At 35.4% G+C, this 12,658-nt stretch overlaps 2 protein-coding genes and 1 non-coding gene across 3 annotated transcripts; 2 read left to right on the top strand and 1 right to left on the bottom strand.

Moving 5' to 3' along the window:
* The first annotated feature begins 303 nt into the window (after positions 1–303).
* On the top strand, positions 304–5,345 carry LOC107420419 (endoplasmin homolog). The gene is made up of 15 exons (XM_016029375.4): positions 304–464; positions 724–844; positions 1,066–1,219; positions 1,330–1,410; positions 1,513–1,624; positions 1,721–1,847; positions 1,947–2,085; positions 2,359–2,473; positions 2,603–2,808; positions 2,927–3,142; positions 3,219–3,384; positions 3,644–3,785; positions 3,909–4,059; positions 4,186–4,590; positions 4,848–5,345. The coding sequence occupies exons 1-15, from the start codon at positions 398–400 to the stop codon at positions 5,097–5,099; spliced, it is 2,454 nt and encodes an 817-aa protein (XP_015884861.1). The 5' UTR covers positions 304–397; the 3' UTR covers positions 5,100–5,345.
* Positions 5,150–8,781, bottom strand: LOC107420409 (thaumatin-like protein 1). Its single transcript, XM_016029362.4, has 3 exons — positions 8,155–8,781; positions 7,357–8,029; positions 5,150–6,911 (listed from the first exon to the last, which is right to left on the bottom strand). Exons 1-3 carry the CDS (start codon positions 8,219–8,221, stop codon positions 6,695–6,697), a joined length of 957 nt encoding a protein of 318 aa, XP_015884848.1. The 5' UTR covers positions 8,222–8,781; the 3' UTR covers positions 5,150–6,694.
* A 3,437-nt stretch (positions 8,782–12,218) lies between these two features.
* On the top strand, positions 12,219–12,302 carry TRNAL-CAA (transfer RNA leucine (anticodon CAA)). The gene has a single exon. It is a non-coding gene; the product is annotated as a tRNA-Leu (tRNA).
* The last annotated feature ends 356 nt before the right edge of the window (positions 12,303–12,658 follow it).

The following is a 12,658-nucleotide window of genomic DNA, read 5'->3' on the forward strand; positions in this document are numbered from 1 at the left end:
ACACCAATGAAAGTTTGCCACGCTAGTCAAACTAAGCCCAACCGTAGGATCGTCCAGGATGGCGCACCCAAACTAAATCAAGTCGGTCAAGTAGACTTTGCGTTTCAAGTCATCTCGTGGGGCCGCCCACATAACTCGGTTTCTCCACGTCAAGAAAACAAACTATGAGCAATCAAATTTCGCCACGTGTTAATAAACAAATCAGGGGCCGTTAAATTGTCCACGGTGGCAAATCAAATCAGCCCAATCTAAAGTCAAGGTTTTTTCGATAATCAGTCTTTGCCTTTCCTAAGAGAGCTATTTATAAAGCATTCCCTAGCAACGGAGCACCCGAGAGTCATAGACAAGGGGATCAGCTTAGCGAGCGAAGCTACTAGAAGTAGTTGGAAGTGTTACAATGAGGAAGTGGACGATTCCTTCAGCTCTGCTTCTCTTATGCCTTCTCTTTCTCCTTCCGGATCAAGGTACTTTTTCGCTGTTATTTTCCCTACATTTTTCCATTTTTCTCAATCTGAGTCTCCGTAAGGAACACTAGATATTGTTGATCTTCTTGACATTTTGTTTTTTATGCTTTTTTCTTTTTTCATTCGGCGGATTTTGATTTTCGAAGATTTAGGCTCATTTTATGGAACCAGTTATTGTTCAAAATCCTTTTTATTGTCGACGTTAATATTTGTAAGAAATTTGAATCAAAGTGAGGGTTTGGGATCTGTTGTTACTCAGGCCGTAAATTACATGCTAGTGCGGAGGATAGCTCCGAAGAGCTTGTAGATCCGCCCAAGGTCGAAGAGAAGATCGGTGCAGTTCCAAATGGTCTATCCACTGACTCTGACGTCGTTAAGAGGTTCGTAAACCAACACTCTTTCCAACTCTTCTCGCACCGCTTATAGAACACTCACTCACTCACTCACTCACTCACCCTCTGATTCGGTCACATAATAAGTGTTTTATATTAGTATCTTAATTTTAAATGAATTTTCGCTATTATTATTATTTTTTTCCTTTTTTTTTTTTTTTTTTGTCTTTCTGAAACGTTGTATGGAAATGGAAATAAATTAATTTCAGGGAGTCGGAGTCGATCTCTAAGAGATCTCTTCGTAACAACGCGGAGAAGTTTGAGTTCCAGGCTGAAGTATCTCGGCTTATGGATATCATTATCAACTCTCTTTATAGTAACAAAGACATTTTCTTGAGGGAGTTGATCTCCAATGCTTCCGATGTAAGCTTATGTCCTTCTCATTAATTTTTAGCACATTCATTAATACCATTATCACGTGAAATATGTCTCGGTTTTGCTACTAAATGCGAATATTTTTTATAAAATTTCAGGCATTGGACAAAATTAGATTCCTTTCCCTCACGGATAAAGAGATTTTGGGTGAAGGCGATAACACAAAGCTTGACATCCAGGTTAGTGGTGGCAGATATACAAGTTTTTAGTTTCTTGCCTTAAACAACATATAGTTGATGATTTTCGTATTGTGTCATAACTATACCACTTGGATTTTGCAGATTAAATTAGACAAAGAAAAGAAAATCCTTTCAATTCGTGACAGAGGTATCGGTATGACGAAGGAAGATTTGATAAAGAACTTGGGAACCATAGCAAAATCTGGAACTTCAGGTATATACAACTGGATTTGTTAAGAAGCAAAAAACACCCAACTTTTTATTGCTACAAATGATGTTGATTGTAATATATGTTTTTGCTCTGTTTCAGCTTTTGTGGAGAAAATGCAGACAGGTGGAGATCTCAATCTCATTGGTCAGTTTGGAGTTGGGTTCTACTCTGTGTACCTTGTTGCTGATTATGTTGAAGTTATTAGCAAGCACAACGATGACAAACAGTAGGAACTTTGCACTGAGATAGCTTTTTAAATTTCCTATCTTCTTAGTGGTATTTTTGTTGATTTGTATTATTTAAAATATTGTAAAAAAACTTTTAGGTATGTTTGGGAGTCAAAGGCTGATGGTGCCTTTGCAATTTCTGAAGACACATGGAATGAACCACTAGGACGTGGAACTGAGATTAGATTGCACCTTAGAGAAGAAGCTGGGGAGTACTTGGAGGAAAGCAAACTAAAAGTAAGTTCATTCAAGATGTTCTCTTGGTAATTACTCTGTCACTGTTTAACTTCTTCTACCAATTGATGCTTTTGTTTCTCATTAGTTTTTCCTTTGAGCTCAATCTGATTGCTACGTCAAGTCCTTTCCCTTTTCGTGCAATCCTTCCTTTTTACTTGTTGGATAATGTGTCTTCTCTCTCTCTCTCTCTCTCTCTCTCTCTCTCTCTCTTTTACTTTGTGTTTTGATTGATGGTTGAGGCCAAATTAACATTCAACATAATACTTATTGCAGGATTTGGTTAAAAAATATTCTGAATTTATCAACTTCCCCATCTACTTATGGGCCAGCAAGGAGGTTGATGTGGAGGTTCCCGCTGATGAAGATGACAGTACTGACGAGGAATCATGTATGCACTATGCATTTGAATTTTGTTATTATTTAATATTAGGAACTTAGTGTTCTAAGATAAATTACGTTTGTTTTTGATTAATTTTACAATTCTGGTTTCTTTGTCCTAACACAACAATGTGAACAGCTGAAAGCAAATCTTCTGATGAGGAAGGAGAAGATGATGCTGAGAAAAGTGAAGAGGAAGATGGTGAGGAGAAACCAAAGACTAAGAAGGTGAAGGAAACAACTTATGAGTGGGAACTTTTGAATGATGTTAAAGCTATATGGTTGAGGAGTCCAAAGGAGGTGACAGATGAAGAGTACACCAAATTCTATCACTCTCTTGCAAAGGTACTCTTTCATTTCCATTTTCACTTGTTCCAAATACATTTCAATGTGTGTTCTACACATTGTAGAAACTTTTCAGAATTCAGTTATCTTTACCAGTTTAATCTTTTATGTTCAACAGGATTTCAGTGATGAGAAGCCTTTAGCATGGAGTCATTTTACTGCTGAAGGTGATGTGGAGTTCAAGGCTGTATTATTTGTGCCACCCAAGGCTCCTCACGACCTTTATGAGAGCTACTACAACGCCAACAAATCCAACTTGAAGTTGTATGTTAGAAGGGTCTTCATCTCTGATGAATTTGATGATCTTCTGCCAAAATATCTAAACTTTTTGAAGGTAATGCAGGATATGCTAAATGCTTACAATTAACTTTTGTGGGATTGGTTTCTAATTTGTTTGACATTTCGAACAGGGTCTTGTTGATTCTGATACTTTACCCCTCAATGTATCAAGAGAAATGCTTCAACAACACAGCAGTTTGAGAACTATCAAGAAGAAGCTCATCCGTAAAGCACTTGATATGATTCGTAAAATTGCGGAGGAGGATCCTGATGAGGCCTATGACAAAGACAAGAAAGGTATGACTTTTTCTATCATGGTTTCTGATTTCCGATTAAAGTTCATAATTCAGCTTTGTCCTTTCTGGTTGACCATTTCATCTGTGTTAGTTTCATGCATATGATATGTCCTGTATTATTTAACAAGTCCAAATGCAAAATTTCCGGTTAATTCATGCTTTCTGTTTAAAAATATATATATTTATACGTATGTATATGTCATTTTTGAAAATTCTATAGAAGTTAATTTTTCCCATTTGTTGAATGTTGATGGAACCAGATGTTGAAAAATCCGATGATGATGATGAGAAAAGAGGTCAATATGCAAAATTCTGGAATGAATTTGGCAAGTCGATCAAACTAGGTATTATTGAGGATGCTACTAACAGAAATCGTTTGGCTAAACTTCTAAGATTTGAGAGGTATACTTATTATGCCAAGTAATATGATTTCATTTCCTACAGCCTTTAATTTCTTCTTCTTATTATTATTTTTTTCCCCTTTTGGTTGGGTTGATAATTTGACTTAATTAACCTCTCCCACAGCACCAAGTCGGATGGCAAATTGACGTCCCTGGACCAGTACATTTCAAGGATGAAAGCTGGTCAAAAGGATATATTTTATATTACTGGAACCAGCAAGGAGCAACTGGAAAAATCTCCATTCCTTGAGAAGCTTAAAAAGAAAAACTTTGAGGTACATATGAGACATTTATCTAGTTTCATTTTTTATACAATGTATTCATTTCTTTCATTTAAATAAAGTAGATTGTGTATAATATTTTTTTTAGTTTTACATCAATCACCATTCTTTTGGCTGCAGGTTATTTTCTTTACGGATCCTGTTGATGAATACCTGATGCAATACCTGATGGATTATGAAGACAAGAAATTCCAGAATGTGTCCAAGGAGGGGCTGAAACTTGGGAAAGACTCAAAATACAAGGAGCTCAAGGAGTCATTCAAGGAGCTGACCAAGTGGTGGAAGGGTGCTCTTGCTAGTGACAATGTGGATGATGTGAAGGTGTCTAATCGTTTGGATGACACTCCATGTGTTGTTGTGACATCAAAGTATGGATGGAGTGCAAACATGGAGAAGATCATGCAATCTCAGACTCTATCAGATGCTAGCAAGCAAGCATATATGCGTGGGAAGAGGGTGCTTGAGATCAACCCAAGGCACCCAATTATCAAGGAGCTACGGGAAAGAGTGGTAAAGAATCCAGAGGTAATGCTTAAGACTCTTTTTACTTCTTTTTTTCATACGTATTCAAAGATTAACTGAGGGAAAAATGTATAAGCGGTCATCTTTATTGTATGGGAGTGGAAAACAGGCATGCCTTGGAACATGCCTGTGGTTTGCGATGCTGAAGGAGCATTATGAATAATAGCTCCTTTGTCGCTTGATTGGTGACTAGGATATTGGAATTAATTTATTGGCTGACTGTATCTTTGTTTTCTACAATTATTTGCCTTATCTTTCAGGATGAGAGCGTAAAGCAAACTGCACAACTCATTTACCAGACTGCTCTGATGGAGAGTGGCTTCAATCTTAATGATCCAAAGGATTTTGCCTCCCATATCTACAGCTCAGTAAAGTCGAGCCTAAATATCAGCCCTGATGCTACAGTGGAGGAGGATGATGATGTTGAAGAAAATGAGGGAGAAAGTGATACAAAAGAAGCTGCAGCTACTCCTAAAGCTGAAGAGGCAGATGATGTCAAGGATGAATTGTAGATGGCTTGAAGAATGACCGGCTCTTTTCCAATCCATGTTGCCTTTTCAAGCTTTTTATTGTTCAGTCCGTGGAAAATGCTGCACGCATAATTTTGCTTTGCTTTGTTGAAGTGAAAGAAAGCATTAGTAGATTTACTGTAATCATATAATCAGAATATTTTGTTTTTTCTTGCATTAGCATCAGAAAACTGTGTTTTCAGATAAAATCGCATGACTTTTCAATGCATAACTCTTTTTTTTTCTCTCCGTCCGATTTCCTATGTTATTATGTGCTCTCAAGGTTGGAAAAATGTAGAATTTGGGTAGAGTGGACTACACACGATGTCATTCTTCTTAAGTTGTGAAGGACGGCATGGCATAAGTCTAAAATATGGGATTAATGTATTTTATCCTTTTCATTCCCGAAGGGACTTGGGCATGGATCGGGTGACAGACAGCCCATCCTGCTGGATAAGACATAGGTCAATCTCAAGTGGCCTTACTTTTAGGCCTGCCTAAATTGTTGGATGGGCTCACTATAAGGCTGACTATGTTGCTGTTTTGTTTGTCGTCAATACGATAAAAATGCAAAATTTGATGATAATTAGTATTTCTTTTACAGTTAAAAGGTTTTCCCTTTTTAATCCAATGGAAAAATCCTTAGATAGAAAAGGATAATTGTTCTTGCTGTTTCAATATAATTAATTAGTTAATTTTAAAAATAAAAATAAAAAGTTCAATCTTAAGGATTAGAACGGATTTACAAGATGGGCAAGGTATGTGTGATGAAATGTTTAGCCAGACGTTCATGTAAGAGGTTCGTTAGCCTGACCAGCCCGGAATGGAGCACCTGTGGAGGGAGAGGATTGGCACCTTGCGTCCTCTTGTCTTTCTACTCTTCATCCCGATGAGTCTCAGGTGTTTTTCTCTTTTTTCAATTGAATATGTTATATTTGGAATAGTTTTATATTTATGGTATGGAATCATAACAAGTTCGTATCCCCCTGACATTGGGCGAATCTCTAACCTTTCAGCGTTCCATTCTTAAAATTGATTGAAAGCTTCACAAATTATTCGTTAATACGAGCCACAACCTTCATGGACTGATCCCATATATATATATATATATATATATGTATATATATTACCAAGAAAATACTTTATTGAGTAAAGGATTTTTTTCTATATAATAATTAGACATGATGCTAGTTTTGTTTTTGGGATACAGACTCAAGTTCTTCACAACTCTCACGAGAATAAAGATAAGCATAATTATAATTATATTTCCAATGTTGCCAAGCACTTCAAAATTACCATCAACTATGCTTCCACTTCCAGCAAAGTAATGCTTCTCTCTTTAGCTGGCACCCACCAACCAATTCCCAATCCCAATTAATAATGACACTCTACCCACATAGAGCTTACCTTTTCTTCTTCATTTTTCTTTTGTTTTTTCCCAGTTCATTCACCAAACTACAAGATCTTTGGAAAATTTAATAAAGAAAAAGGTATATTTTAAGCTTTGGACTTGTTTACATGTGACCTAGAAAATTTGGGCTTTACAACCTGGACTTGTTCAGTCCTTGCTCTCAACGCAAAAATGGTAAATACAGAAACTATGAATAATGCAAAAACAGGGAGAGAAACAAAGTCAGAGAAGAAAACAATGAAATACGCAAAGCAGAAGAAGAAAGGGTGTTTGGAGAATCTCCAGTGAAAAAGTTTGGCAGCCACGAACTGTTGTCCACCATTGGGACTGGGACATCCCCTGTTCCTGCTTCAGATCCGTTCGCTGTGCCTGTTATTGGAGAAGCATCTCTGGCTGATTTTTGACTGCACAATATAATAAAAATACAATAAAATAATAAGAAATTTACTCATATCTATAGAGTGCTTTTTTAACTTATGAAAAATTATATAAAAATATTTATGGTTTTCAAAAGATCATTATACGTTTTCCTTATAATAGCTGGCAGTATCTTTCTGTATTCCACAAGCTAATATAAACTGAGCTGTTAGTTAGCTTGTGAAATACAAAAGATGAGTCTGCTTGAAAAATAAAAAATAAAAAAAAATAAAAAAAGTTGTACGAAAGCCAAATGGAATAGTAGTAAAGAATACCACACTATAACAGATTCGCTTACTACAATTAATAATAAATACTAAATATTAGAAATTAAAGAACAAAATGTTAAATGGGGCGGGTTGGGTTTTTTTTTTATTTTAAATTTTTTTATTTGTTTTTGTTTTTTTATTTTTAAAAAAAAAAATGCTTTACCTTGTGGAGGAAGGGCAGAATGTTATAGTGTAATCAGCTCCAGAGCATGTAAATGTACTGGTGGGATCATCATAAGCGTAGCTGTACGATCTTGGGCAAGCCGATTTAAACATCTCCGAATATACAGACGGCTTACACGTGGTGGGCGACCCATACTCGCCACTGCAACAGTACTCCGGCTTCCCAAAAGCCTCGCAAGCACTCTTGCAAGCAGCGCCGTTCCCGGCCCTCAACTCAGCCGGGCATTGCTGATTCAAGTCGGTCACGCACCCCGTCGACAAACACGTGCCCGACCCGCCACTCGCGTCCACGATCATCTGTATATTGTACCCGTCTACCAGGCTCACATCGTAGAAGTCCTGCGAGGCCGATGCGATTGTGAATTCGGCAAGAGTAGCCGGTGGGTTTGCTCCGGCGCCATTGCATTCGACCTGGTTGGAGCCACAGTCCCCGGTGGTGCAGCTGCCTTGGCCAGTGTTCGGGTCGAAAGCGCAGCCGGTTCTTCCCCAGAATCTTCCGGACCAGTTGGGCGGGGCTTGGAAGGAGCGGGACCCACCCGGCTGGAGTTCGAATCCGGTGCTTTCTAATTTGTCGCTTCCGGCATTGGAGAGAATTCCGGGCCACACCGTATAACCGCACCTGTTGAGGAGAGTAAATGTAGCACCTTCTGTGCCTTTTTACAAATTACACCCAGAAAACACCAAATGTCAATAACACAATTGAGACATATTTTGATTTCAATGTTTGGAAAAAGTACTTAAATAAGCCATATAGGTACATAGATTGCAAAAATGTTACCTTTGCATATTAGAAGCATAATGAGAGTGATAAACATATAACAAGAATGGGAGACAGTCGGATCCATTAGTTTGGCAATGGTGAATGGCTATTGCCAATATTGGTTGTTTCTATCCTATAACTTTCTTTAATGAAAGAATGGCTGCAATACCACCTAAAGAAGAAGAAGAAGAAGAAGGTGATGATGATGATGATAAAGAAGGAGAATGGAAATGATGATGGAACGTAATTGATGAGGGTTGGAAGAAGAAGAAGAAGAAGGTGATGATGATGATGAAAAGGAAGGAGAATGGAAATGATGATGGAACGTAATTGATGAGGGTTGCTTATGGGCTTTTGTTGGAGGGTTGTTGTGTGAGATATATAAAAAGATAGAAAAATAAAATATTGAACGGGAATTGCCACCTACAAAATTGCTTCGAAGTAGACTAGTTTCTTTGCTTCTTCGTATGATCTATCAATCTATCTATCTATCTGTCTATATATTTATCTCTCTCCATGTAATAATATAATATAATTTAAATAGATGCATATTGGAAGTCACGTAATCTAGGAGGTCAAAAGCGAAGCCACGTAATCTAAGAGGTCAAACACTCAAAGTCAAAGCTACCTAATTTCTATCCCAATCATCTTAGAAATAAAATACAATGGGCGGCAGTTTAATTAAGAGCGCGGGCGTATGTAAATTCCAATTGAAACTCCTCTCTACTCGTGCTTTTAAGCTAATGTAAATCCTGAGCTTGTGGATATATATATATATATATACGGGGAAAAAAAAAAATCAAAAACAGGCAAACTTATGTAAATTTGTCTTTTATTTTTTGGACTTTTCCTTGATTTGAACACTTTCACTTTTTTTTTTTTTTTTTTTCCCTCGGCAAATAAAGTTTATATGGATTGCGGGAAAATACCAAAAGTTCACTGATTTTAGAGTCCTTATCGCCATTACTATTTTACCTTTATTTTATTTATTTTCCTTTTATTTTTTATATTCTGCATGTTAATTACTTTTAATCGCTTGAGAAACATGCTTAAAATTGGTAGGGTTCTAAACATATGGCCATCAATGCCTTTCCTTAATTATTATTTTCCGTGACAAAATTTCTTGGGTTTGAACGTTTTTACATTAATTGTATCCATATATGGCCATCCCCAAAGATATATATATATATATATATATATATATATATATATATATATATATATATATATATATATATAAACGTTTTCGTATATCATATAATTAGTTGGATCAAATTCCATTTAACTCCTTCCACAAAAAAAAAAAAAAAAATTTCCTTTTTTACTCCCATAAAAAGGAAATTCTAAGGGTCAATATACTAACAATATCCTACTCTGAATCATAAAATGGCTACTACTTAATAAGGAAAGGACATTGGCTGGGGCGCTACCGAAAGCCAAAGAAAAAGAATAACACGAAGAATAATTGGCTTGAACACTAAAATTGAACTGGAATCATAATTCATTTTAAAGTTATCGTAATTTAATTAGTTTGATTCATTCTGCAGAATATTACATGAGAATTACGAAACAAATGTTGAACCGGTATTTAGAACTTGTTAGATAATATATTTAAACCTAGTTTTCTGCACAAACTTATGCGGCCTTCTTTTTTTTTTTTTTTTCCCTTTAATTTTCATTTAACCGAAAGTATGAGAACTAAGATAATATTCGAGAGGATCATATAATCGTATATATTTATCCTAATTACTTTAATTTATTTATCAAGTGAAAAGCAATAATTTTGAGATAACTCGATAGAATAGATGGTTTAATTACAACCTGAGTGGAATTTTAACCGTTTAATATTCTGTGCCTTACATTGTTAAGTACATCAAAGAAATTAGTGGCAAGAAACAATTAATAATATCGATTAGAGTTAGAGTTAGTTCATGAATTAAGCGGGTCTAATTAAGAGATTCCCTCCGCCCAAGCATCTTTTGATTTGGTATCAAATCAACTTACTCCGGCCACCTAACAAATTAACCGCTGTTTGAAGCATCATTTTTACGGACCATTCGCTTTCATTGATTCTTTATATATATTCGTTGAATTAATGCTTGAATGTGGCTATCTGACATTTAGTCATGGAATTAGATTCCCATAATATATATAAAACCCCTCCTTTTTCATTTTTTTATTTTTTAAGAGGAAAAAATTGCTTTTGGTAGGCGATCGAATTACTCACTTGATGATCCGAATCACGTGTAAAGAGACCAGAGATCTTCGAAAGGTACCATCTTGCTTTCCTCCCAATTTCGTTAATTCAATGGACTGTTTTTTTTTTTACATATATATATATATATATATGTATTTTTTTTTTTTTTTTTTTTGGGGTTCGAATTTATAATATGGAGTACACCATATGATTTCTGCATATAGTATTTAAAAATATGCGGAAGAATGAAGCTAGCTAGCTAGCACACCTTAAATTTGTTTGGCATGCATTAAACATTGTTTGGTAGCACAATACAATGCAAATAATTAAATATTTAAGATTGGAAAATCGAGGTGCAAGCATCATGTGACAGATGTCTAAGTCTCAAAGAACTAAAAATGAAGATGGGGTGGTTTCGAATGATTGAATATTTATTTAGTATATTATTTTAATTCAGTTATGGAAAGGTGGGAATAGATAAGAGTAGCATTGCATGGATATTGGATGGGGTATTGGGGGGGGGATCCAAAGCATTTAAACATCGTGGGTGGGACGGTGGAATGGAAGTATATAATGTCGGAGAGTTTGCCAATCAATTTGCTACGTGTCGTACTGGGAGGACAACTATAGGAGTTTCTCCAACCGCCCATATGTCAAACCCGCTCCATAACAAAGATCCGCGTCCATCGCTGACGGGAACCTTTAACACATGTACCCGAGTTTGAGTGGAACATCTGCAGGTGATCACATGACATTATTTTTATGTAATTTAAACTATTCATTGTGTATAGAGGTTAATTAAAATGTAATGCTCGTAACACTTTTGAAATATTACATACAGTAGTATAGCGTAGATAGCCTATGGCCCGGGGGAACATGGCCCCTCTTAAGGTTTTTGAAAATTTTTAATTGCATATGCATACATATATATATAAGTGTTTTAGAGAAAAAATTAGTTAATTGCGTGTATATATATATATATATATATATATATATAACTAAATGTAACTTTTTTTTTTTTAATCAAAGAAAACAAAAGGAAAAAAAAAAAAAACAGAGAAAAGACCCGCAAATTTTTTTTAAAGATCAATCAACATTTTTTTATTTTTTTTTGGTGATAACATCTTTTTGTTTGCTCTTCATATATTATCGTATTTAATATAAAAAATTGATAAAATATTTTATATTACTTGCTTCTATATAATTGTTTGTACGAATTAAGATAATTTTATTTAAAAAAAAAAAAAAAGGTGTCTTGGCCAACCCATCGTCATTTTCTGGTTCCGCCCTATCACATACATGTTGAAATAAGGAGTACATATACTTTATTTAAAAAAAGAAATAAGAAAAAAGAAAAAAAAAAAAGGGTGAAGTAGATATACTTATGTGGAAACTAATTAACTGGCAAAGAAAGCAAAAAATTCATCACAACTCATTTTTCTTTCTCATTTTTAATTTATAATATATTGTATTTCGTGATAAAATAGAACGCAATTTAAAACTCCTCAATTAAGCTTTGTCCAAATTGATATTATATAAATATATGATGATTTTATTAAAATTAAAAAAAAAAAAATCATAGGTTATGAAATATGAATATTAGCCCCTATGGCAGGATGAAGAACAGATGATAGGTTATGGGCCCATGGTGGATGGACGTTGCAAAGCAAAAGGAGCCGACAATTGGCTTTTAGGATTACAAAAAGAGATTCTCATGCCGCTTGCTGATGTTGCTCGTCTTCACACCATAAATGGTGGCGTGGAATCCACTTACTCTGTGGACCTCACTCATCGCTGCTTTTTCATAATGTTTCCTTCACTGGTTGAGGTTGTTGAGAATCTGCGCTTTGACATTTCACAATTAAGTAGAGAAATTTGATAACAAGTCAGGATGGCCGAGTGGTCTAAGGCGCCAGACTCAAGTTCTGGTCCTCGATAGAGGGCGTGGGTTCAAATCCCACTTCTGACAGTTTTTTCTTTTTTATGTTTGTCCTCAATTAATCTACTTAGTGCAAATACACCACCATGGAAACTTGATTAGTGTTAAAGTACTACATGAAATATTTGAATAATAATGTTTTCCTCTCTTTTTTTTTAGAATCAATCAGCTGCTTTAGTTGCATGAAATATGAATGTTGGCTTTGATGGAGGCCATTCTTTTTTTTGAATGAAGAAGAAAGCGATTCTTTGCTTGATATTTAAAAATAAAAGAATTCCACCATTGATGTCATAATCTAATCTATGCCGCCTGAATACTTTATCCAAATATAAATAAGGGATTTTACCAATAATATTCAGCCTAGCTAGCTTTTGCCATGGAGATCG

This window comes from Ziziphus jujuba, chromosome 5 (genome assembly GCF_031755915.1).
Source record: "Ziziphus jujuba cultivar Dongzao chromosome 5, ASM3175591v1".
NCBI lineage: Eukaryota > Viridiplantae > Streptophyta > Magnoliopsida > Rosales > Rhamnaceae > Ziziphus > Ziziphus jujuba.

Bases quoted from the DNA above. Each gene is read 5' to 3' on its own strand.
- LOC107420419 (XM_016029375.4), top strand. From the start codon at position 398: ATGAGGAAGTGGACGATTCCTTCAGCTCTGCTTCTCTTATGCCTTCTC. The intron at 1,220-1,329 runs GTAAGCTTATGT...ATAAAATTTCAG, and splicing joins TGATCTCCAATGCTTCCGAT to GCATTGGACAAAATTAGATT. The intron at 1,411-1,512 runs GTTAGTGGTGGC...TGGATTTTGCAG, and splicing joins ACACAAAGCTTGACATCCAG to ATTAAATTAGACAAAGAAAA.
- LOC107420409 (XM_016029362.4), bottom strand. From the start codon at position 8,221: ATGGATCCGACTGTCTCCCATTCTTGTTATATGTTTATCACTCTCATT. The intron at 8,030-8,154 runs GTAACATTTTTG...ATTTGTAAAAAG, and splicing joins TATGCTTCTAATATGCAAAG to GCACAGAAGGTGCTACATTT. The intron at 6,912-7,356 runs GTAAAGCATTTT...TATATTGTGCAG, and splicing joins TTCTGCCCTTCCTCCACAAG to TCAAAAATCAGCCAGAGATG.